Source organism: Podarcis vaucheri (genome assembly GCF_965113315.1).
Source record: "Podarcis vaucheri genome assembly, chromosome: 3".
NCBI lineage: Eukaryota > Metazoa > Chordata > Lepidosauria > Squamata > Lacertidae > Podarcis > Podarcis vaucheri.
This window is the reverse complement of record NC_138761.1, coordinates 17,374,041-17,399,288: the sequence shown is the minus strand read 5'-3', so window position 1 is coordinate 17,399,288 and position 25,248 is coordinate 17,374,041. Positions and strand designations below refer to the sequence as shown.

Genomic DNA, 25,248 nt, shown 5'->3' with positions numbered 1-25,248 from the left:
CAATTAGTTTCTGGGCCCAATTTAATGTGCTGATTTTGACCTATAAAGCCTCACGTGGTTCAGGACCCCAATACCTCAAAGACTGCCTTTCCCCATATGAACTGACCCAGGCCTTGCAGTCATCATCTGAGGTCCTTCTTTGTGTGCCCCTTTGAGAGGTTTGGAGGGTGGCAACACAAGAAAATTCCTTTTCTGTGGTGGCTCCTCTCTTGTGCAATGCTTTCTCAAAGGAGGCTTACCTGGCACCATCATTGCATAGCTTTAGGCATCAGGAAAAAGCATTTATTTTTATCCAGTGCCTTGGCTCTTAATTATCTGTAGCATCCTTGTGTGGGTGGGATGTTTTAATCCTGCCTTTTAAAAATAGAATTATCTTTTAGATTTTTCTTTGGTTTTCTTTCATGCTGGTGTTAATGTATATGTGTGTTATGTATTGTAAGTTACTTTGAGTTACCTTAATAAAAAAGTGACGAATAAATATAGCTTATAGAGACTAAAGGTAACGGAGTCATAAGATGTAATTGCAGAAGAACCCCAAATCCTGCTAAGTCAGTATTTTTTACAACCGGCAGGCTGCAACAATAAGGGAAGTATAGCATGTGCATTATAGATTGCATTCTTAGTGGACACATTAACTTTTACAGTAGGTTGAAAAATATTTCAAAGGTTGAATTACTGAGGAGAAGCCTTTTTGCCCCTATTTCCACATTTTTGCACTAAACTGAAAGTTATCTTTATCTTGAGCCTCTATCACAGAAGCAGCTTGTAAACGAAAACCTATTTCTAGCTGGTTTTGTACTTCAGCAGAAATGTCTGCAAATACTTAATAGAAGCATGAGCCCTTATCTGCTAACTGCTTGAGCAACAAAGCTGCGCTGGTAGTCATATGACTGTGACTGGTTTCTCTTCCTGTTTTCCCCCATTCTCCTCCTTTGTGAATTATTCCAATTGTTACATAGAATGCAATTGTTTAAAAAAAACAAGCTAACTTTTCAGTAAGTGAATTTGTCTCATGACTGTGCTCTTAATAATTTAGCTTGGGCAAATCTAAAATAAGCCAGTTTTAAAAACGTCTTCCAACTGTTGCACAATCAGAAAAGGAATTGTTTGCTCTGTTGCAGTACTTTTCTCCAGGGGAAAATTGATTAAGATCTGATTCCCTCTTCTGTTTAAAAAGAAGTTCTATGAAAGAGACTTCAGTCATACTCTCTGTTCATGCCAGTAGTAGTAATAATAATAATAAATAATAATAATAAAAACCCAGCAACATCATAGTAGTGGTTCTGGTTATTGATGAACAATGATACTGAATCTGTCCTGGATCCATTTTTAAACAGGTACTGCCCTGGTAATTTGGTAAATATGTTGCATTAATGGTTACTGCTTGCAATAATTAGATGAGGCAGCCCAGAAAAAGGTTTCTGTGGGCAGCTGCCAGATCATTTGCTTACTCACGAGTAGTCCAACCTGCAATTAAAGTAAATGGACTGCAGCTGGGGAAGGTGTGGGTTATATAAAGGAATTTTGGAAGGGGGAGAGGAAGAGAAGCCTGGAAGGTTGTTTTTTAAGAAAGCAGAAGTCTGGTGAGGAAGGTAATCCAAATCTTTAGGAATACAGTACATGAACTGGTGGGGAGGGTTACGTTGTGCTGTCTTCCATTCTCTCCTTTCATGATGAGTCTAGGTGCCTCTACCTGCTAATAAGATAACAATTACCCAGTGGTGGTCTCCTTGAAAATCAGAATCTGTCAGATCCTGCCTCTCAGGGGATTGTGCCCCTGAAAGTGTGTCCGTTTCGCTATAACCTTTCTTTGGAGGAGCTAAAAATTCAATGTTTAAGATGGTATTCTTGTAAGTTTTAGGAATTATTGTTTATAAATACCGTTTGAATGCTTTTGAAACTGTTCAACAAAGCATATAATATTTGAACTATATCTTCCTTTTCCTTCAAGGAGTTGAAAGTGATGTACATAGTTCTCCCACACCCACCAATTCATTGTGTTAGCAACCCAGCTGATGAGTGGGGGAGTTCAATCCTTCCGCTTTGGCTGTGTGCCCCTGCTCCTTCCTGGAAACAGGCACATTCACCCACCAGGTTTTGTCTGAGAAATGGGCCTTTTGTGGTGCCCACGACAGTTGCTTAGATATCCAAATGGACGCCTGGACCCAAAAACAGTTGGGAACCCCTGTGCTTTTCTATAGAGGAATTGTCCCCAAAACAAAAACAAAATGCAAAAATCCACACCCCAAAACCCATTACCTTCCCAGTCATTCATGATTGCATGTTTAGATTCTAATGACTCCTACTGTAATTTATTGTTCTGTTTCCAAAACACAGTGCCAAATTGGGAATGGTCTCATATAGGATAAACTTGCCATAAGACCCAAGTATTAAGAAACTAGGTTTTCATCTGGTTGTATGACACCAGGGATCAGATAGGCAACTTCATATACAAACCACAATGAGTGAAATGTACTAAACCACCCACGTCATGCAGGTAGGAGTTGGACTTAGTAAAATGCTAGTTCTTTAAACGCTTGGTTCCACAAGAATCTCTAGAGTTAATGAGCTGTGTGGTATCTGCTAGGGATCAGTTCACCATTTAACAAGAGTTTTTGTCAGGTTTGCCCATCCTTGCAGGTGAGCAAAACTGGTCAGTCCTGTCATTTATTATAGGCTTGATGGTTCTTGAGCTCCTCCACATGCTTGCCATAGGTTAGAAGTAGAATCAGAACGTGTGGTGCATGTAAGGCACTCATGGGCAACCTCGGCTCTGGGGGCCACCTGTAACCCGCCAAGCCTCTCTGTCTGATTCTTGGGACTTGGCCCTCACCAGCCCTGCTTTGCCACCCTCCTTGAATGGCTGGAATATGTCCTTGAACTAGGACAATGCTTGTGATTGCCTGGATGGACAACAGAAAAGGGTGTGTGCAGAAATGAGCTTACTGTACAAAGATAAATTTACATTGGTTGCTCTGGCCGCACCTAGCATTGGCATGTCATCTCCTGACAATTGCCTGGAAGAGAATGCAGCTCTCGGCTGAAAAAAGATTCCCCACCTGTGATATAAGGGGGACAAGCATACCTGTATTAGAGGATATCAAATGGGTTTAAGACTGCTTTTTAGCAACAAACCTGCACTTCAGTTCTGATGATGCTTTTCTGTGTATTTTCTACCTGCCTGAACATTCCCCTTTCTGATATTTTACAAAATACTAAAATACTTGTGTTACTGTTACATGTTCTCCGGCAAAAAAAATGGCACAGATGTTGCAGGTCTGCAGCAGCTTCCTCACCCTCCATGTCTCTTAGTCCTAGGCACACTGAGACACAGTACTCTGGGCCTCTCCCTTAAACACCTTCGGATGCCTCTGGCTGGGAGGTCTGTTTGCAAGCTCACAGAAGCTTCAATGAACTAAGTTAGACTGCAGCCGCCATATAGAAAGAAGCCCCCCCCCCCCACTTGCTGGTTAAAGTCTTGGGATGACTCTGAAGATCCATGACTTCTTAGAGCCATCTGTGTTTTGGCAGTCAACTCCTCTATGGGAAAATGTGGACTAAGCCTCTTTCTTGTCCATGGCTTTCTTTTCCTGAAGCTAAAGAACTATGCAACTAGTTTGGGATGCATAAGAGGGCCTTGGGCATATATTTCTCATGTAGCCACCATCCTGCAATAAAATTCGCCCTTGAAGCTGCGAGGAGTTTCCAGAAATGTTTGTGATGTTGCATGATGTCTTACCCTTCAAAGGAGAAAAGTTTTAAAAATAATTCCAGTAGGCATACTCTTGTACATTCGCCTGTGTATTGTATTTATTGGTGCCTGTTGACATTTCTGTTGTTACCTTCATTAGCTTATGCTAGTTTATTCCTATCTATACTAATATCTGTCTTAGTAGTGGTGATAATAAAACCATACACAGCTTCAAATTCACCTGTTAAGAAATACCAAATTAACTTTCTTTAGCGTGCTCAAAGCTGGATATTCCAGTTTATGAATTAAGTGCAAATTCTAATACACTGGGAAACTAGCAACTTAGATTGTGTGAGGAAATTCCCATATATCCTTAGGTCCTTGTTCCAGACTTCTATCTCTTTTTGTAATTGTAATAACAGGGTGTTTTTGCTTTTCTAGTTCTGTGCGTGAAGCTGGATGATGCTGAAATTATGCTAAGAATAGTCCAAAGTAAGACAGAACAGTTTCCCAAATGTAATTAGACTGACACTTATGAGTAAGCTCCATTTGTAGACAGTTGGCAAGCAGCTCAGATATATCTGTTTCCCCCAATGCATCTTTGTGTGTAACAGTACCAGGGCAAATCATGACACTGACAGATCAAGAAATCTCTCTCGCTTCCCCCCTACATTTTAAAGAGACGCCTCCCTTCATCTCTTATTACTCTTGCCTTCTGCATCCTCCTGTCAGCGTAATTTTTAAGCTTCCTGGTCAAGAACTCTCTGTGCAACTCTTTTCAAGGGGCCACGTAAAGTGATGGCAGCGTATAAATAATAGAAGTATCCTCAACTCTGGAACTGTTTATGCTGTGCTTAGAAAAACGGGACGCTATTAATGTTAACAATACATGTTTTAAAACAGATGACTATAGCTATGTATTTGAGCATGGAAGTAGCCTGAACTTTCAGCGGCATCTCTACAGTTCTATGATAGTACCCACTATATTCCTGGCAGAGTAGATCTTGCTTCACAAGTGTCTTGAATGTAGTGTGAAATTATATTTTCCCCTCCTCTTTTACAGGAGACATGGAATGTGGTTTCGATTGCGGAAGGTAGTAATCTGGTTGTTGGGAGTGTACATAGCCATTCCATTTCTAGTAAAACTTTGTCCCGCTATTCAGGCAAAGCTTGTCTTCCTAAATTTTGGTAAGAATCCTGCTTTTCACTCTCCCCCACCCTCTCTCTGTGTGTCTTAAAACCATGTGGACATTTTAATATACAAGTTCCTAGTTTTTTATACAAAAGACACCATCTAGGCTCTAGCATTTCCAACTTGTGTGCATGATAACTCTTCTATCATATGCATATGAGAATATAAAATTAGGATCTGCAATCCTTTTGCATAGTCACATGCAACTTTCTCTTGATTGCTGTTCCCAGCAGTAAAATCCAGTGTTAGATTTTATATAATGATAGATAGAAAGAAAAGAATACCAAGATCTATGTTTGTTAGCATCTGCCTGTGTTTCATTACTTGCTCATGAAGTGCTGATAGAGGAAAAGCTTGATGCTGCCTGGATATTTTGTTTGTTTGTTAGCATCTGCAGTGAATGTTCTAGTACCAGTTAGCGAAAAAGCAATTGTTCCCTGCCTGCTCTCTTTAGTGACATCTTCCATGTTGTGCTTGGTATGATCATATTCTAAAATCTGTGCCTGCCTGATAGTAGAAAGCTCACTGTCAATTTTCTCAAATGTTTTATATACAGTATGGGAAAACTGTCACTTAGTGGCACTGTCTTTCAAACTGTCCTCCATTCTGCCCTTCAAATTTAGGTCTCCAGGATTTTTGAAATAATATTTTTAAATTATCTGTTCTGATTCTTGGAGATAGGGCAGCCACTTTGGTATCTGTTTTGAAAATAAACCATGACAGCTACTAAGTACACCTCTTTCATTAAATTTGAAAATGCCATTACCAATGCATTTTAATTTTAGTGCAATAACCATTATGAGGTTCTGTATTAAAATTATTTTTTGGTGAAGGGTGTTTGGTCTCAAGCAGTAGGTAAATGGAATGTAAAACTGATATTTATTTTCTTTCTCAGTGAGAGTGCCCTACTTCATTGACTTGAAAAAGCCTCAGGACCAAGGTCTGAACCACACCTGTAACTACTACCTACAACCAGAAGAAGATGTGACAATTGGAGTCTGGTAAGGAAAGCTTTGCCACTCCCATTATCCACTGGAGTCCTTTTTAGCCTATGTAAAGAGGCTTTTGATCCCTTTGTTGAGAGAGATTTCAGTAACACCATGCAAACTCCTGCAATTGTTGCTTTGTCTGTGTGTGGGAGTGTATAATTTGCTGCTGGGAATGCAGTGTTTTCTTTTGAAAGATACACTGTTCTCTGGGCTGCAGCTAAACTAAATTGAGCAATTAGACCAAAATGCAATGAAGACTGGTGATACAAAGCTGAAAGTTTAGTTCTGTAATGTTGAAGGTCATGCTTTAGAGAAGACCTAAGAAAGTGAATCAACATGATGTGAGCAGCTTGGCTCTGTTAATTTTTTAAAAAAAATTTTTTTTGGTAATAGTGCCTGTGTTGGCTCCTAGACCTAGAGCAACTTAGTTCATTGATTTTGTGTTGAGCTATAATAATCAAAACAAATGAAAATTTACAAAACCGAAATATTGTTAATCAAAACTCAGTGGTGATTTATCTTTTAACTGAAATGAAGAAGTATTGTCCTAGTTCATGGAGAAAAACTTAAGCCTCAAGTGACTTTTGGTGTCATATCTTTTTTTTCCTGAGGTGCATGATTAATATGAGTGGGTGCATTTGATTTATGGTAAATCACCATGTTGTAAGATCTTTTGCAGCAAGCAGTTTTAAATTCTCTGCCCAAAGTTTTTCTGGCTGTGTCTGGTTTCTTCATTTTCCTTTTGTGAGAACTTCCATAACTGCTCATTGAGTGATACAACTAATAGACTTCAGATACCAATGTGCCCCACATTATAGTGAAAAGCTATTAACTGCCAACACTAAAACTTTTGTGATTTGGAGCAGCCCAAAACTACTTTGTTTTGCTGTTAGTGTGCTGCCAAAGCTTCCAGTAGTTCTTGAGGGAGGGTTGTTACTGTGTATGTGTATATGAATTGTAGGTGTATATGAATTGTATATGAACACCTACAATCTATCTGAATAGATAGTCACCTGTTTTTAAATATTCAAGGGACTAATAAGTAATAAATGATCAGTAATATTTCTATAGTTGAAACTGGTAGGATGGTTGTTCCTTATATAGGAAGTCAAAATTCAGTAGTAGAGCACATGCCTCCCACATGCATAATCTTAGATCTATCCCCAGCATCTCCAGTTTAAATTGGATCTCAGGTTGGTGCAGTTGGGAAGGACTTCAGTCTGAGAGCTGCTGTTAGGCAGAGCAAACAAATACTGGGCTAGATGGACCAGTGAGCTGACCATGTATGTTCATATATGGTCACTTGACCCATGGAAGGCTTGTCCTAGAAGAACAGGCACATTCTTCCTGACCTCTCATAGAAACCGAGGGCAGAAAAACACATTACAAAGAAACTGGGGTTGCTGCAGCCCAGTGTCTAGTTCATTCCCCCACCTTGTATAATGTCTAGTTCAACTTGACCTGTATGTATATTTTTTGGCTTGGTCAACATGTCATGTAAAACCACAGTTAAAGTTTAAGCTGTGTTTTAACTCTGGGCAGCCTAGGACCTCAGTACATACTGCCCAGACTTGCGCCCTGGAAGGGTCACAGTTTTTCCCTGATTTCCCATTTCCTTCCAGGCATACGGTTCCCACAGCTGTATGGAAAGATGCTCAAGGCAAGGACCAACTGTGGTATGAGGATGCTTTGGGTTCCAGCCACCCTGTGATCCTTTACTTACATGGAAATGCAGGGACTAGGTAAGAGAGAGATAAATGAAGGGGTGAGAAGGAGGATAACCTGTTGTTTCTTTTGGTTTAGATTGGGTGAGGGCCAGCCATGTCACTGGGCAGGGCAAGGCAAGCTCACCTTTGACCTGCAGTTCCTTACAGCACAATCTTATACATTTCTACTGAGATGTTCTGTTTAATTCAGTGGGGCTTATTCTCAGTTAACTGGGTATAGGATTGCAGTTTTTGCATGCGTTTAACTATTCCATTCAGCTTCAGTGTGCTAATTTGACTAAACCATGCTCAACTAGCTAGTCTTTAAAAGAAAAAGGTCCTCCTAGTTGTATTGAAAGATCAGGGAAATAATGTACCAGAATCATATGTCTTGGAGCTTTAAAACTAATGTGTGATTTTCCAAATTCTTTTAATAGAGGAGGGGATCACCGTGTGGAACTTTACAAGGTGAGAAAAGCAGTAATATTAGTCAAATGACCTGAATACTACTATATGCAATTCTGTTAATAGCTTAGCTATCTAAGCTTGCTTCCAGAGGAGTTTCTCTTTATCTTCTATAGTTTTTGTGAGGAACAGCCATAAAGTGCTAGCGCTGTAATAGTAATCAACTCCTAGCTATGCATCTTTATAGACACTACCTCAGGCTGCTTATGTGCTTTACAGAATCTCAAGTGGTAAAACCTGTTCTGGAATGGTTTTGTTTGCGTGTTCTCTACCCTTGTAAAAAAAATATTTTTTTGCATGGAAATATGTAGTACTGGGGAGAAGAATTATGTTAACAGGAAGGTATGTATCAATTTATTGTCCTTTTAAAATACTTCATAATCTTAATTGTGACTGTTTGCCTTCTGTTATAGGTTTTGAGTTCTCTTGGTTACCATGTGGTCACGTTTGATTATCGAGGTGAGATTCTTACTCTTTTGTCCCGATCTGGCATCTGTTACTCATGCTAACAAATTGTAACTGTTAGACTTTTATTCATCAGTCAATAGGATATTTCATAAACTCTTTGAAAATCCAGATGACATGTTATTACTTTTCCAGGGGCTGTATCCTTGCTTATTACACTCAGCAAATGATTCCTGCAGTCTGCTCTGCATGTGGGGCTTCCCTTGCACTTGATCAAGCAGCTGCCGCTAGTGCAGAATGTTGAAGCATGCTTGCTTGTAAGCAAATAACGTCTGTGCTCAGAGATCTGCACTGGTTGCTGATTTGCAACTGGGCCATGTCCAGGGTGTTACTATTAGCATTTAAAGCCCTTAACAACTTGGGACCAGTTTACATGCGAGATTGGCCTGCCTCATATATGCCGACTTGATAGTTTTGATCTGTAGAGCTGGCACTGTTACAGGTGCTGCAGAACAGCCTTTTTGCATTTGTAAGAGACTGATATCTTGGTGTGACAGTGCCTGCACTTTGGAAACTGCCACACACAACTTCCCCTGCTTTTTCTTCTGCTGGGTTGTGCTGAGCCATGGTTTGGTGTAGCATGTTGTCTGAACCATGGCTCATATTTTAGCTCTCTCCAAACAAACAGTGAGCTGTAAACTATGGCACAGACTTTGATTATAGCTTGTCATTTGTTGGAAGACAACGGAACCACAAGCCCAGGTTCAGATGACATGCAATGCCAAACCATGACTTAGTTCAGCACAGCAGCAGAATGACTGAGGAGGAAAGCAGCCATGACTGGGAAGCCTGTACCTTTGCCCCAAGCCATATTTTGGCTTAATCTTAGAGTGAGGTTCACCTCTTAAGATAGGCTTTCGATTTATTTTCACCCTGCCTTTTTAAACAATAGAACCGCAACTAGAACTTTAAAAATGCAAAAGAAGTCCTAAAACACTACTTGTACAGAACCTGTGGCACTCAGTCGTTTTAAAGATAAAACCTCATCACTTCCTAAAACAACCAATAATAATAATTTCCCAAAGACCTGCTGGATTAGATTAGACTCTTGCTGAGAAGGATGTTCCACAGAGATGATCCCGTGACTCTGAAAGGCCCTGTGTCCTAATGGCTTTTATTGAGGGAACATGGAACGAGGTTTTGTTAGAGAACATAATGTGACAGCTGTTGCAGATAGAAGAGAAGCTGCACAAAGCTCACTGCTCTGCCCTGCAGCCATTCAGTACTGGGTGTGACTGAAATCTTTCTCAGCAGGCAGGTGTTCTTCTGTTTCCTCTCCCTTCCCTAGCCGATAGACTTGGATAAGAAGGGCAAAGTTTAAAAAGACTACTTTTTTCAAACTAGTTCCATGCGCATTTAAGCAGTGTTAGGTGGAAATCTCTGGAAAGCAATGACAAGTCTGATAGAGTAAGAAAGTAGAATGGACTGTACTTCTTCAGAATATTGGGGGGGAGGGGCTCATATTTTTGAACATTTGCGTTGTTAAAACTCACTGCAAAGCAGGACAACAGACAAAAGGCTGGGTCAGAGTCTTCCTTTCTGATGTTCTGTTTGAAGAGAGTTCATCTATTCACAAATGGCATTTCCCACGTACAGTCTGAATTGGCACCATTCATTTTACAGTATTATTCAACCCCCACAGTTGAACTCTTGGAGGGTTTGCCTCGGAATATTTCAGGCTATAATAGAACCAGACTGAGTAAAAAGATTCTAGGGCTTTAGTTTTGGTATTCTGCCAGTTCAATTTTTCTTCAGTGGGTATCTCAGCTAGGTCCAGGGTGTTAAAAGACAATTAAGAACTGACATTTTAAGTTGCAGTGCCCTGGGCCACTCGGTTTATTTGGCCTTAATTCAGACATGAAACCAGAACACTTTTGTTTTGATTGGCTTGAAACATGATTCCTGGAATAAAGTAGCTTTTCTCTTTGCAGGCTGGGGAGACTCAATAGGCACTCCCTCAGAGAGTGGAATGACCTATGATGCTCTTCATGTTTTTGACTGGATAAAAGCAAGAAGTGGAGACAATCCAGTGTATATATGGGGACACTCCTTGGGCACTGGGTAAGGCCAGATTGCACAAAGCAGTCATTTAATATAAGAGGCTGTGTTATTACAACACATTGCATTTGAGACAACAATTTGATACTAAATACAGTTATTGTAGTATATTGTATTCTGTTGGATTAGCAGTGAATCAAAATTAATTGTTGTGGTTTGATTTTTGTGTTTACTCTTTGAACAAATAGTGAATCATAGTATGGACTATATTGCATAGATAATGGAATTCAAGAGAATATGAATTGAAAATAAGATAGAAGGAACCTACGATATAAGGAGCCTATTGGAGCAGCATATTCACCTCTAGTGAAATTATAATGGAGATGTGTCAACCTAAAATCTCACTTCTTTATTTGTTCCTGTTATTGGGACATGTCTACAGCGCCAATTTATTCCCGTTTCAAATCTGCATTATTATGACTGCCAGCCAGTGAACTCTGCAAACTGGATACCCATAGTGTCTTACAGTGAAGAAATCTTGATGATATCACAGAACTAAAGATGCACCTCTTAGTTGTGCTGTATAGTCTTGCTCTGGGTTTTGTGTTTTTTCCTGTAGGCATTCCAAAAGGCTGAGCAGCACTTGGTAGTGAGATTACAATCTTATGCGTAGATGGGGGTAAACCCTGCTAGACAAAGTAGGACTTACTTTTCAGTAAACATGGGTGTGATTGGGTTGTAAGGAAGATGATACAATTTTCTGTAATTGGTATCTTTAATTGTTGATTTTATTTTTGTAGAGTTGCAACCAATCTTGTAAGGCGTCTTTGTGAGCGAGGTAAGAGAGCTATATTTTGGTGATGTTATTAAAAAGCATTTCATACCATCCCAGCTTCCTGCTGTCTTTCAAAATAGATTAAAAGGGTTACTGTGATTGTGTTTAGCAGTAATGATTTTTTGAGCTTTAAAATTTTTTATGGGAGTTTTAAAATAGATGCAGGTGAACTTTTATTATCATTTTTAAAGGCTATAGGATTTATATGGTTTTGGCGTGCCTGCCTGTCACTTTTCAGCAAAACTAGGACTGAGAGCTTAAGCCATATATACATTTACATGTTTAATTTTAGTCCGTGCCATTCTGTGTTGCAGAGATTCCAGTTGCCATCAAAGCTTAGGGCGCATACTTGTAGAAATGCTCTGCTTCACAACTTTCTGTTAGTCTCAAAGCCTTTGTTTTCAATTGAGTGTCACCTGTCTGCTGACCTTTTAAAAATATAATCAGTTCTTGCCCTTTCAGGCGGAGGGGTGAGGAAATTGAGAATATTGTCTCGTTTCTGATCAGGTGAACATGTTCTTGAATTGCAGCTCATGTTTCATTCAGGCTCTGGATTCATATTCTGCTGTATCATTCAAACATCCTTTCATTTAGGTGCATTATACCAAGTATTTGCTTTGCAGCTTCCATATCTTTCAGTGGGCATAGCACAGAGATTTATTTATTACATTTATATTCCACCTTTCCTCCAAGGAGCTCAAGTTGGTGTAAAGAGGTCTCCCCCTCTCCTTTTTATTCTAACAACCACCCTGTGAGACTAGTGACTAGCCCAAGGTCACATAGTAAGCATTAGAACGCTAGTCTCCCACACCCTAGCCTAGCGATACTAATCACCAGTGACCCTCATTATTGTCTTAACTGGACAGCACTGAAGTTCTGTTATTTTTTTTTCCAGAAACTCCCCCTGATGCCCTGATATTAGAGTCACCTTTTACGAACATACGTGAAGAAGCAAAAAGCCATCCTTTTTCAGTGGCAAGTACAGATTTATATGCTGGATTTCTCATCTTTTCATGTGTGATCTGACATCTGGTAAAAATGCATATGTATTTGTTCACTTGAGAATTCTAATCATACCTGAAGTCTGTTGGCTCATGAGCTAGCTAGCCTTTGAAAATTGAGTATTGTCTTTTCCATGTTCTGGGAATGTTTTTTCTTCTGCAAGAGCTTTACCAATCCACAGAGGTACAAAAAAATTCCATGTCAGAAGCACACTCTGCAAATGCATTCCTAATACATTCCTAATAGTACAGTAAAATTGAAGCTTTGACTCCGATGTTATTAAGAGATAGTGTAGAAATTAAAGGTAATATGCATCAGCACTCAGAAGATGGGGTATTGCACTTCTCGGTTTTTCATACTGACTCGCAAAGCTGGGATAATCTATCAAGGAGCTCTAAATGCATCTTGTATGCCTGCAACTGGCTCTTAGAAACCATCATTGTTTTGAGGTTACTCTGAAATGTAAACGGGTGTAAGCTACACCCTCCAGGTATATATATCTTCTAAAGAAGGCCTTGCTGAGCCTATGAAGAGCCATACATCCTGGGAACGCCTGGTGCCATTTGCAGTAATATCCCTGTGAGGAGTAATTGTTGGTGCTTCACTTGTTGGCTGGGGAAAGTGTAAGCTGCTTGCTGAAGTCTTTCTTTCTAATATGTGAGTGTTTTCCACTAATGAGGGAGGAGTGAAAAGGAGAGTCCTCCTAGCATAGTGTGTCAAATATTAGAACTAGATTGAAAAGCTAGGATTGGAGAAGAAACCTTCATCCTCCCCAGTTACTCTGACCCATTTTTTTTTTAAAAAAATAATTGGCTGTTTAGCTTGATGCAGCTCTTCTGTCCTCATCAAAATACTCCTCAACAGGAAATGATCACCAGGAAATGAGGTGGCATCAGTCCTTCTCTTGAAAGGAAGAATTGAAGTCCACCTTCCCATTTGCTTCCCACTGCTTCATTGAAGCAACTCCTGAATTAGCATCCAATGGAGAACTGATATTCCCTTTTTTTCTATTATACGAATGAGCTGTTCAAGCGCAAAGAGCAGGGTGTGAATATGTCTTTTCTTCTCAATAAATTTGGCCCCACCTTCTCCTCCCCGATAAGAACTGAGCTACTGTGTGCAAGCTCTTGATATTATGACCATCGTTTCAATCTAAACCATTCACAGACATCTTAAGTAATAGAACAGATTGCACCTTTTTAAAAATAAGTTAATTGAAGATTTTAAAACCATCCTTCTAATGGTTGCAGCTCAACATTTCATTTAAAAAAAAAGCTTCCACAGTCTGCATTGTTCTGCCTGTTCTTTAGATTCATGTGTGACTATAGTCAATTTAGGGTTTGGTATTTTTTTAATGGTTAAGAAATACCCGAAATCTTCTAAAGAAACTTCAATACTCTTATCACTCACATACTTGTAAACTTTATTTATTCAGATTTATAGATATTTCCCAGGATTTGATTGGTTCTTCCTTGATCCCATCACATCGAGTGGAATTAAGTTTGCAAATGATGAGAAGTAAGTAAATCTCTTGAATGTTCTTTGCCTTTGTCTTTCTGACAGATGCTTTTCCTGATAGGTTTCTAAATCCAGAGAATCAGAAGCTGCTGTCTCATCCCTGAAGGCTTAGTCCACTTCAACCAGCTTCTCTAGGTCATCTACCTTGATTTCAAGGGATCAAATTGTGCAACTTAGTGCCAGGAGCTAATTTCACCAAGTACACCCATAACTTCTGCCTAGTAGGCATGTGACAATCTCGAGCTCACTGGATAGCTTCTACAGTCCTGCTTTTTTGCTGCCTTCATAACAGAAATTTTTGGTTATTGAACTTGTTGACTTAGAAAGTTGGGATCTATAAGGCCTACTTCATTTTTAACCAGAAATATTCTTTTTTATTTTAAATAAAACTTCTTGTTCTGCGTTATACAGACTTAAGCTGCAGATATTCTGAGTTGGTTGGACTTCTAAAAATTCATATTAATGTTGTGTTGTTTTTTTACAGTGTGAAGCATATTTCTTGCTCTCTGCTAATTCTTCATGCTGAAGATGATCCTGTAGTACCATTTCATCTTGGAAAAAAGGTGTGTTTCCTTACCTTAAGCTCCCCCCCCCAAATCTCTGCTCATAAATATCCTGAATGAATTAGAACTGGGTGAGCAACCTCAAAGTGCAGAGTGGCTAGAGGAGAAACTACAAATGACATGTTTGAGATGGCTTGGTTTCAGTTTATCTATTTTATTAACTCCAAAACAGAAGGACTCAAATCTCCTTTATCTCACAACTTCGGTGAAGTTTGTTGGCCTGATAATAAAACATGTGTTTCTATCAATACATGTTTATTTGACAAAAATATATTTTCCACTGTCCATATGGTTTGTAACAGATTCTCTGTTTTGTTTCTATAAAACGATAAAAACTCTTAAAAAAAACCTGTAGAGAGCTTCAGTGTACAGTAGAGAGGGCCATGTTTAATTCCAGGTTCCATGGACCAAACTAACACCAAACCCTGTGACTGGTTTATTTTCCCTTCAAGGAGTAAGCAGCCTTTAAGGTTCTGTTCTATACACATTTCCATTCAGCCCTGGGCCAGGACCTGGGCTAACCAGAACAGAACTGTGGGCAGAATCTGGCTTTGTATGAACCTCCTTTTTATTTCCTTTCCTTTGCCACAATCCAGAACAGTCCATCATTTAGCTGCCCTGAAGCAAATTTTGTTTCTCTGTACGGTACTCACAGGGCTCTGCACAGATGGCTCCTAAAGTTGCTGGGAATAGTTGGCTCCTAAGAGGTGGCGGCGAAAGGGAGGTGCCAGAAATAATGCTGCATATGCATGACTGTAACTTTTGTACTCTGCACTAATTAATCTTGAGTAATTTCTGCTGCCCAGTTTGTGCTTCAGTCTTGAGGGGGTGGCAGCTGTCCCATGTCTAGGGTGAGAAGCTCTTAAGCCAGCTCTCTGAGGACTCAGACTTCATGGAAATCACCTCTTTATCTGACAGACAAGGACATTATCCCTTCAGGAACAGTGTGATGCAAAACATAAATAGCATGAGTTTGGTAGTGAGAGAGCTTGGGGTTGGCCTAGGGTGTGATTGTTTGCTTGTGATTGGCTGTGATGATCTTTGTTTTCGTGTGTGGGTGAGGTGGGTGGGTGTTTTGGATCAGGTTAGCCATATTGATTTGTATGCTGTTGGTGGATTATTGTCACTGTCCTGTTGGGCTGGAACACAAGTGAACAACACAAGCAACGCCGACACCAAACTCTACATACATTGAACATAATAGAAACACCGCCACCCGACCCCACCCCTATCCATCCTCCCTCTCTCCACCCCCCCTTTCTTTTTTCTTTTTTCTTTTCTTCTCCCCCTAATGCCTCAACAAATGAAACAGATTTGTAAAAATGTTACATGAAAAAAACAAAAAACGAGGCACTACACTTCTGTAAAACAAGAAAATCCTGAATAAAATATATATTTAAAAAAATAGCATGAGTTTGGAACTATGTTTTGCTGGTGCAAATTGCTGCAGCTGGACTATTGATGGGGACAAACTATCACCAGGACTAACTCTGGTACTTAAAAGCTGCCCAGACAAAGTTCCAAGGTTCTTCTATTAATTTTACGAAGGCCCTTAGCAGCTTTGGTCCAGGACAACTTAAGGACTGCCTGATCCCATGTCCCAATCACAGAGGCTTTGTGACAGTCTCTGTTGGTAGTCCCCCATGGCTCAAATGCATGACTTGCAACTACTAGAAGCCATGTATTTAATGTAATGGGACCGAGCCTGTAGAACTGCTTCCCAGATGGGATTAGACAGACCCCCCCTCCTCCTTGCTGAACACATCAATAAAAGTTCCTTTTTCCAGCAGCGTTCAGTTTTATGATAAAGCAATTTTAAAGTTTGTTTTTATGCATACTGTTCACACATACAAATGATTAAGTGGCACATAAGTGTCTGACATAAATACCTATCCTTCAAGGGGACTTTCACTTGAGAATGAGTTTGACTCTCTGCAGCATGTATCAGAAAAAAATCAGGCTCCACAGGCAAACCTTTCTGTTTAGAAAAGATAACATGGGTTTCCTCCCTTGGAAAACAACACCTGTCCAAGAGCCCATGTTGCGAATATTTGTGTACACAAGTCATGAACAACTGAACTTTGTGCATGTTCATTGTTATACAACATTGGAAAAGTTTCCATTGCTGCTTAAAACGCAAAGCTCTTTTTAAAAAAAATTCTGAGCAACAGATGTTCAGCTTCACATATCACAGATCGACATATCACAAACCTGTGAGTTCTGATCTCTCCTTCAATCCATAAAGTCACATTTGAAAAGTACTTTGAGACTTTGTCCCTTCAGCGTTCTTGTAACTACCCAGTTTCAAGTAGAACAGAATGGTCAAAGAGTGATATAAGCTGACATGAAGTAAGTATGATTGTTTCTTGGGCACAGAAATTGCTGTGCAATAACTGGTGCTTAATTAGCTACATCAAATATAGTTACAGAAATAAACGTCACTGCTCTGTATTGAGGGGCTATACATTTCATTAACTTGCCTTTGTTTTGAAATGTCTTTTCCAGCTATACAACATTGCTGCCCCGTCTCGGAGCTTCCGTGATTACAAAGTACAGTTCGTTCCATTTCACACAGACCTAGGCTACAGGCATAAATACATCTACAAGAGCCCAGAACTACCTCGAATATTGCGGTAATTAAAAGGGTTGTTCATAATGTGTGTTCTGCTGTTTGCACAGATGCAATTGAGCTGTACAACATAAAGGGTGTGTGCGTGTACGTGCATGCATGTGCTTATTCTGGAATAATTTCCCTTGGTTCCCACTTTACCCCAGAGGTTTATTGTAGGACCCAAGCACAAAAGCACATCATTGCTAGTAACTGCTGATTAAATTAGCAACAATTGCCAAGTGACTTGGGTGAGACTGAGGGCCAAACAAAATATGATTGGTGCAGTCATTCATGTTTGCATGTCTCCTCTTTTTACAATGCATTTAAAGCAAGGAAGGATGGCAGGTTTGGGTTTTGCATAAAAATGGGTGTGTGGGTGAGAGTAGCCAATCCTCCTTTTTCCCTTCCTGCCCTCTTGTCTTGCCTCCTTTTGATCTGTCACTTCACTTTGGGCGCATCTTTCTCACCCTGGTTCACATCCAGTATCTGAGCAGGTCTAGGAGAGGGGAAAGGAAGGAAGCTTGGTGGTAGAGCACATGCTTTGTATGAAAAAGGTCCATTGTTGCAGTTAATTGATTAATAATAATAATAATAATAATAATTTATTATTTATACCCCGCCCATCTGGCTGAGTTTCCCCAGCCACTCTGGGCGGCTCCCAATCAAATGTTAAAAACAGTACAGCGTTAAATATTAAAAACTTCCCTGAACAGGGCTGCCTTCAGATGTTTTAAAGATAGGATAGCTGCTTATTTCCTTCACATCTGAGGGGAGGGTGTTCCACAGGGTGGGCGCCACCACTGAGAAGGCCCTCTTTCTGGTTCCCTGCAACCTCACTTCTCGCAATGAGGGAACCGCCAGAAGGCTCTCGGCCCTGGATCTCAGTGTCCGGGCTGAACGATGGGGGTGGAGATGCTCCTTCAGGTATACAGGACCGAGGCCGTTTAGGGCTTTGAAGGTCAGCACCAACACTTTGAATTGTGCTCGGAAACGTACTGGGAGCCAATGCAGGTCTTTCAAGACCGGTGTTATATGGTCTCGGCGGCCGCTCCCAGTCACCAGTCTAGCTGCCGCATTCTGGATTAGTTGTAGTTTCCAGGTCACCTTCAAAGGTAGCCCCACGTAGAGCGCATTGCAACAGCCTGCTGCATGTACATCAGAGTGATTTACAAACATATCATAAAAACAATCCTTAGTATCTTAGAAGTAGGGCTGGAAAAGAGCCAAGTCTGAAACTCAGTGTGCTGTGTTTCTAAGGCAGGGCAAGTTTCATTCCCTATGCATCCTTTTGATATTATTTTCATACATCTTCTCTCCTCACCCCTGTCAAAAGCAACACACCCTTGCTTTAAATGTATAAGGGGGGTTGACAGGTGAATAAGCAAAAAAAGGCTGCACCCCAGAACCTCAAGGGCTTTTTTTGTGTTAAGATTTTCATTAAAAGTTTTTTGTAAAACACTTCAGATATAGAAAACTAATGTAAATGAAAACAAAAACAGCCACAAACATAATTTCAAGTTTGACAGCTTGGTAAGACTATGTGTATGTTTGTGTCCAGGGACGCGGGTGGCGCTGTGGGTTAAACCACAGAGCCTAGGACTTGCCTATCGAAAGGTTGGCAGTTTGAATCCCCGTGGCGGGGTGAGCTCCCATCGTTCGGTCCCAGCTCCTGCCTACCTAGCAGTTCGAAAGCACCCTAAGTGCAAGTAGATAAATAGGGACCGCCTTCTAGCGGGAAGGTAAACAGCGTTCCATGTGCGGCGCTGGTGCTGGCTCGCCAGATGCAGCTTAGTCACGCTGGCCACGTGACCCGGAAGTGTCTTCGGATAGCGCCGGCTCCCGGCCTCTTGAGCGAGATGAGCGCGCAACCCTAGAGTCGGTCACAACTGGCCCTGATGGGCAGGGGTACCTTTACCTTTACTTTATGTTTGTGTCCCTTCATCTGTTTTGCTTGTTTTTTAAGTATCCTGATCCCATCTTTGAAAGAGAGTGATTGCTCTGCAATGTAGGACATTTAAGAGCATCTAAGTGGGAAAACAAGTTGACTGGAGTTCTGAAATTTACTGGCCCCAGAAGGGCAGGTGGGAAGAGAATGGATGAAGTCGAAGTACCAAAACAACTGACACTGCTGATACATATGTGTGTGTGTGTATTTTTCCCTCTTAGGGAATTCCTGGGAAAATTGGGACATGAGCATCGTCACTGAGGACTAACTGCATGGTTGACTTAAGCTGTCATCTACAAGAAAAGGTCTGCCATTCTTTTAAACCCAGACACTGAATAAGTCACAGATTCCTGCTTCAGTCTTAATGCATACACTTGGAAACCCAGCCTCTGGGGCGATAGAGATACGAAGAAAAGAATGTAGCTGGCTCGTCTCTCCCCCTCTCCCCACAAGCCCCTTCTAAAGAACAAGAGAACCAAACAAATCACAACAACTAAGTTCAAGCACAAGAAGGACTTGGCAAAAACCTTTCGGAAGTTATGAACATTCCTACAAGTGTCTGTTCGGCTGCAACAGCTTTTTAGAACACAAAAAACCCTTGCACTCGGAAACGCAAATGAACTGCAATTGTCTTTAAAAATGTAACTGCTATAATATTTCAGTGCTGCATCTGGTTTACCTGAGTTGCAGGTTGCTCTTTTAATAGAATTTAGTTCAGTGAGGAGTTTCCCCTACCCTTGTCAACTGCAGAGTTGCTAAATATGGTTTTTGGTTCTGAAATTCATTTGAGAACTTTCAAGAGATCAGGATGCTTTCAAGAAAACATTTCAGAATGCAATGAAGGATGTTTCTCCTTTAAAATGAGGCAACTATTTAATAGTGACTAAGCTTCTCTTTCTCTGTTGCCTTGCTTTGAAGTTTCTTAGTTGTCTCCCACATATAGATAATATATAAAAATCTTTATTATACCTCATATACAGACACATCCTCTTTAAGATTCTTTCTTCCTCTGACTTTGAGATTCTTTCTTGTCTCCAAACCATTTTATTTAGATGTACAGGTTCAATGGGTGATGTGAGATGTATTGAATACAAATTGCACCCTCAAACATTGTTTGAAAGACTCCTTCAGTAAATAGAAGGTGTCTTTATACTTTGTCAAGAATGGGTGGAGATTTTTTTTTCTGCTGTGATGAAGATGTCTTCCAGTCTCCTTTAGAGACATATAAGCACTTTGGGGATGAGAAAATTGGTATCATTTTTCATAATCATGATCCTTAATACCCCTACAGCCCTTTCATGTCCTTAAAAAAAAAAATACTCAGGTACATTAAAGCTGGTCAAAAGTTTTCTGTGAGAGAAATTACATCAAAATACTTAAACCTGAAGTTCTCATCTGGTAAATTATGTTGGTTTTCATTGGCAATAAAACATTTGCTCTGACTTTCCTTAACAGCAAATTATTAGCAATTATATTTGAAAGTCCTAATTTTTTTCAGACCAAGCAAAGGCATTGAAAGTGAAAACAAAATTCTTTTTTTGCATAAAATATTTAGTTTGGTATATATATATTTTAATTAAAAGCTAGAGATGTATGAAAACTTCCTGACCAGCCTTGAATGTTTCCTTCAGTTGGCACATGCCAGGAACAAATACTTATTTTTCATTTTTTTAGCAAAACAATCCTGGCCTGAATCTAAATTTTAGCAGACAGCACGATAGTAAATTAATAGTAGCAAATGCTGAATCTAAAATTCATATTCCTTTCCCTTATTGGCTTTGGCCTTATATACCTCATGATGATTCGGTCTCATTATGGCTGCTGGAGTCCATTTTTGGTGCGTAAAAAATTGACACATTTAGCCATTATGTTGTTGAATTTACAGAATATTTTTTAAAAATGCATTAATCCATCCATATTGAGAAGACGACAGTAAAGACCACTTTAGTAACCTTTTGGAGGTGTTTAAAGGAGATGCTACATAGTGCAATACTAGACCTTAAGAGTCCTGATGGCTTGCAGTTCACCATGGCTCTTAACTGAAAACTGCCATTCCTTCCCCATCTCACTCATGTCAGGGCTTCTGCTTAAACCAGACGTGAGTTCGGCATGCTCTTCTTCAGGATTCTCAGTCCACCATTCATGCAGGCATGGCATGGCAGACAATTTGAGACATTGTGAGTAGGAATCAGAGGGCCATGGGCAGTTTAGCTGTTGGGTCCTAGCAGACTGATTTACAGTAGCTCCAGGTTTTGTGTCATTGGCCCTGAACTGTTTCATTCCACAAACATACAAGCATTTGGCATAGTAGTCTTAGATATTAGTGTTCAGAAGTGAATTATTCAGCCTGAAGTGTATTAGAGAGCAGTGTTTGCTAATATTGTCTGTATATGGAATACTCTGGTTTTGCATGCATCAAAGAGTTGTATTTTAGAGATTATCATACTTCCAAAGCAGACAGTAGCTTGTTCTTTGCAGTGAGACTTTCTGCTGTAGTGAGATCTACCAAGATTTTGATTCACCATAACCTCTGAGCAAATTGTGCCACATATACAATCCCATCTCTTCCCTCCTACATTCCACGTGCTTTGGTTTACTACACTAACAAGGACAGAAACACTTAACTTTGCCTTTCTTGTCGAAGCAAACAGAATGTTCCATGTAACGCCGCTGCTGCTATCGCCCACCTTAGTGTCGGTAAAAGTACAAACCAATGTGGAAATGTCACCTCCTCCCATGCAACAAAAATTAGATTCCAGCGCATGTATCAGTGCTGTTTATCCCGAGACATATGTTCCAATTATTAGGCCAGTGATACACATTGAAATGGAAATGTTTATCTAAAAAGTGTGTAGTTTTAATAAAACAAATTACTTAAGAATTTTTGTTGTAGTAGCCTTTTTAAAAAAATTAAAATTATGGGCTTCTAGATCTGCCCAGGAAAATACTATCAAAAAGACATGTAGAATTTAAAATGGCTGGCATATTGGATGCATTCTAAATAATTGTGCATGGAATTTTGCTTGTATAATTGGACTTTCTGCTTCAGCCCTTGGGGTTATGGGTTAAGGAACCCTTTCAAATGCTGTGGGTGTGGGGGTTTTTTTTTGGGGGGGGGTGCAGCTGGATATGGATGGGGATCTGGGACAAAGAGGCAAGCAGAAATACCTTCTGACTACTCAAGGAAATATTGGATCCTGCCCATTGTGATTTGTCTGGGGCTAATGGCGGAACAGAGATAGAACTGATTTCTTTCAAAGCTCCCCTGAGCAGCAGAAATGTACTAAGTAGCCAGCAGCATGTGATTCATCACTGCCCCAAGTCTGACAAACTCATGTGTTCCGTACTTACAATGGACTTTGGATTTCTGTTTCGTAGAGTTGGTATATATACTGTGATGTTTGGCAACCAATTTTCAATATGAATGTAGGGTTGCGAGTTTTTCTATTCTCCATTTGCTGAGTGAATTCCTCTCTTGTCCTTTGAAATTGTGGATTGCGGTCCATGTGTTTAGCTGTTCATTATCATTTCTGTAGCACTTTACATTGTGAAGTGTCCTACAGTCATAATCTTTATTGGCACCCGCATTTGTCCACTTGTGTTGCAGCTTTAAACATACTGCCCAAGGAGCATCTTACACCTCAGTATAGCTTTGGGGAGGTGGGGCTGGAAATGCCCTCTGCTTGAAATCCGAGCTAAACAGACCAAGAGTCTGATTCAATATAAGGCAGCTTCTTGTGTTCCTATCTGACTTTTTCATGGCTGCCTCCAAGGAAGCTTGGGAAGTGCAGTTTGGAGAAGTCCCTAGGCCTCTCCCTTTCACGACGGTTGCTTGAGACAAGGGTATATCGTTTGGCTATACTGACACAGCTAACATTTACCAGAAACCTAGTTTTCTTGAAGTATGTGAAAAGAGGCTTCTGGATGAAAGAAAGGTGTAATTTAGGTAAAAGTTGTTTGAAGTTCCCGAGTTCTTCAGTATTTGTTAGTTGTTGTTTTTTTAATTTTTTAATCAATTTTTTCAATACAAACAACCACAAAAAACACATACAACAAAAACTACAATAACACAATTTAACAAAACAGATTTGAGTACTGATATACCTATAACTACACCTTTTTAACAATATTTCCCCACCTCTCCTCCCCTTACTTCCTACCACTGTCCGCTTTATCGCTTAAGTATTCCTTCCAGATTTTTTCATATTTATCCATTCTTAATTTGCGTCGACATGCAAATCGTTTGTATGTAGCTAGTCTGTCCATATTTGTTTGTTGTGTTGCAAGTCTTGTGAATTCCCGTTGACTGATATCTGTTTACAAAGAGCTGCAAGCAAAATGGAATACTTCTGTGTTCAGTAATGATCTGTCCCCTGGTGGTAGAGCTATGTAACTGAGGATTTAATACTCCTCTGAATTCCTACCAAAGTGTACACTCCTGGAAAAGTTAGTGGTGACACCCACGACTTGGGCTCTGTTTCTGAGCCTGATGATACTCTTAAGGGCTAACATTGATTGTGGCCCAAGATTTTCTGGACCCGAGCCTACTTGGTCAGATATATTAAATGTTACTTAGCAGATTATACTTAAACATACATAGTTTGTGAGGTGGGGGGGAGATAATGCGACAGGGTCAAGCCATCTCTATTGCTCATTTCCTTCAAGCAGGACATAAATGAAAAAACCCTTTCCTGCTGTTGTTCCCTATCAGCTGGAATTCAGAAGCCTGATACTGGATGTAGTATATAGCCATCATGAATGGTTGCCATTGAAAGACACTCATTAAATTAAGTTTTCTTTTCAAGGCAGCCAAGTTGGTGGCCTAGCCCACAATTTAACTGCAGTGTGTGAAGAGGGACTTCCTTCTATATAGGGTTGCCATATTTTTAAGAACAAAAAAAGAGGACACATTTGCTGACTTCTACTTTTAACTATGGATCGCTATGATGAGACTCATTTTACATACCCATGAAAAGGAGGACGTGTCCTGGAAAAAGAGGACATAATGGCAACCCTATATACGTCCTAATCTTCCAATAGACTTCACTGGATGGCCTTTCCCCCCAAAGCCTTTCCCCCATTCTTCTCATTAGGATAAGCCACCCTGTTAAGAATATTTTGATGTACAGGTTCCCGTTCTATGGAAACCAAACCAGCAGAACTACATGAGATTATGCTGGCACTCCTTAAAAAAAAAAAAAACAAACCCTGCTGAATCCCACTCAATGTCCATTCACAGTCAGCACCGTGTCCATGTAATGCAATAATTCTGTACAATGCATAGGGAAATAAAGAGTGACTACAATGGATGGCTGTGTGACTTTTAATAATTTTGAGAGCACAAGAGATTGACAGTAGTATATCAAACACACACATACACAAACTCAAAACCTCAAAAGGTTTGAAAGTGCTATGAGAGTGACAAACAACATTTATTTTGCAAGCAATGGACCGTTTTGGTTAAGTCAGAGATCTTCATTAATGATCCAGTTCTGCTACTCCAGCCTACTCTTGTCTGAAGAAATGCCATCTTTGCAGTACAAGTTAATTACTAGGTTGGGTTTTTAGGCCATATAAACAAAGTTGCATTGCAAAGTGGGAATGTCTGCATGTGACGTTTTATGCTTGAGACTCAATGCGGGACAGTGCTATTATCATTAGAGAGAGATGTTCCTGATTGCTTAAAAGTATATTTAAATAGATATAATGAGAAACACTCAAGAGAGCACAATGTCATTCCCTTGGGTTGTATCCAGCTGAGTTAAACACATTGAGAATAATAGACTGGAATTAGGAATGTCCATTAATTTCAACTGTCTATGCCAATGTTAGACACAACCCTCTATTTGGAGTTTTAGATGGACACATCAGGACAAGGCACACAAATACTGACCTGTAATCAAACTATAAACAATTCCATCAAGGGTGAGATTAACAGCACTAATGTTCAAATTCCAAAACCGTCCTTCCAGGAAATCCTTCAATTGTTTGTTCTGCTTTTGATAAAATGAATGAAAAGCACATGATGTATCAACTCCAGTCCACCAACCTCACACCCAGTGTGCTTGTGTGTTGGTAGGGGCTCTCCCACTCACTTCAATGGAGGGACAGATTTGCATATGCAAAGGAAGGCAAGCAGAATGGTTGCTTCCTAACGAGGAGGTTGGAATACAGAGTTGATTTCCACAAGCCTACTCAGGATAAATGGAGATAGCAGATTCTAGCCCTTGTCTCAAATGCCCTTAAAAGTATGTTTACATGTATAAAC

At 40.1% G+C, this 25,248-nt stretch overlaps 2 protein-coding genes across 5 annotated transcripts in view; one reads left to right on the top strand and one right to left on the bottom strand.

Moving 5' to 3' along the window:
- The window catches only part of ABHD12 (abhydrolase domain containing 12, lysophospholipase), a 32,499-nt gene extending 10,638 nt beyond the window's left edge, over window positions 1-21,861 (top strand). For both annotated transcript variants that reach the window (XM_082217806.1, XM_082217807.1), the window contains exons 2-13: window positions 4,755-4,879; window positions 5,779-5,884; window positions 7,495-7,614; window positions 8,016-8,046; window positions 8,457-8,502; window positions 10,440-10,569; window positions 11,307-11,344; window positions 12,237-12,316; window positions 13,779-13,861; window positions 14,346-14,424; window positions 16,930-17,057; window positions 19,202-21,861. In XM_082217806.1, the coding sequence (XP_082073932.1) occupies window positions 4,755-4,879; window positions 5,779-5,884; window positions 7,495-7,614; window positions 8,016-8,046; window positions 8,457-8,502; window positions 10,440-10,569; window positions 11,307-11,344; window positions 12,237-12,316; window positions 13,779-13,861; window positions 14,346-14,424; window positions 16,930-17,057; window positions 19,202-19,241 (1,006 nt within the window). In that variant the 3' untranslated portion in view covers window positions 19,242-21,861. The remainder of the gene's footprint in view (window positions 1-4,754; window positions 4,880-5,778; window positions 5,885-7,494; window positions 7,615-8,015; window positions 8,047-8,456; window positions 8,503-10,439; window positions 10,570-11,306; window positions 11,345-12,236; window positions 12,317-13,778; window positions 13,862-14,345; window positions 14,425-16,929; window positions 17,058-19,201) is intronic.
- Window positions 21,862-24,287: 2,426 nt separating this feature from the next.
- The window catches only part of PYGB (glycogen phosphorylase B), a 43,606-nt gene continuing 42,645 nt past the window's right edge, over window positions 24,288-25,248 (bottom strand). For all 3 annotated transcript variants that reach the window (XM_082217469.1, XM_082217470.1, XM_082217471.1), the window contains one exon: window positions 24,288-25,248. The gene's annotated coding sequence lies outside the window, so the exon portion shown is untranslated.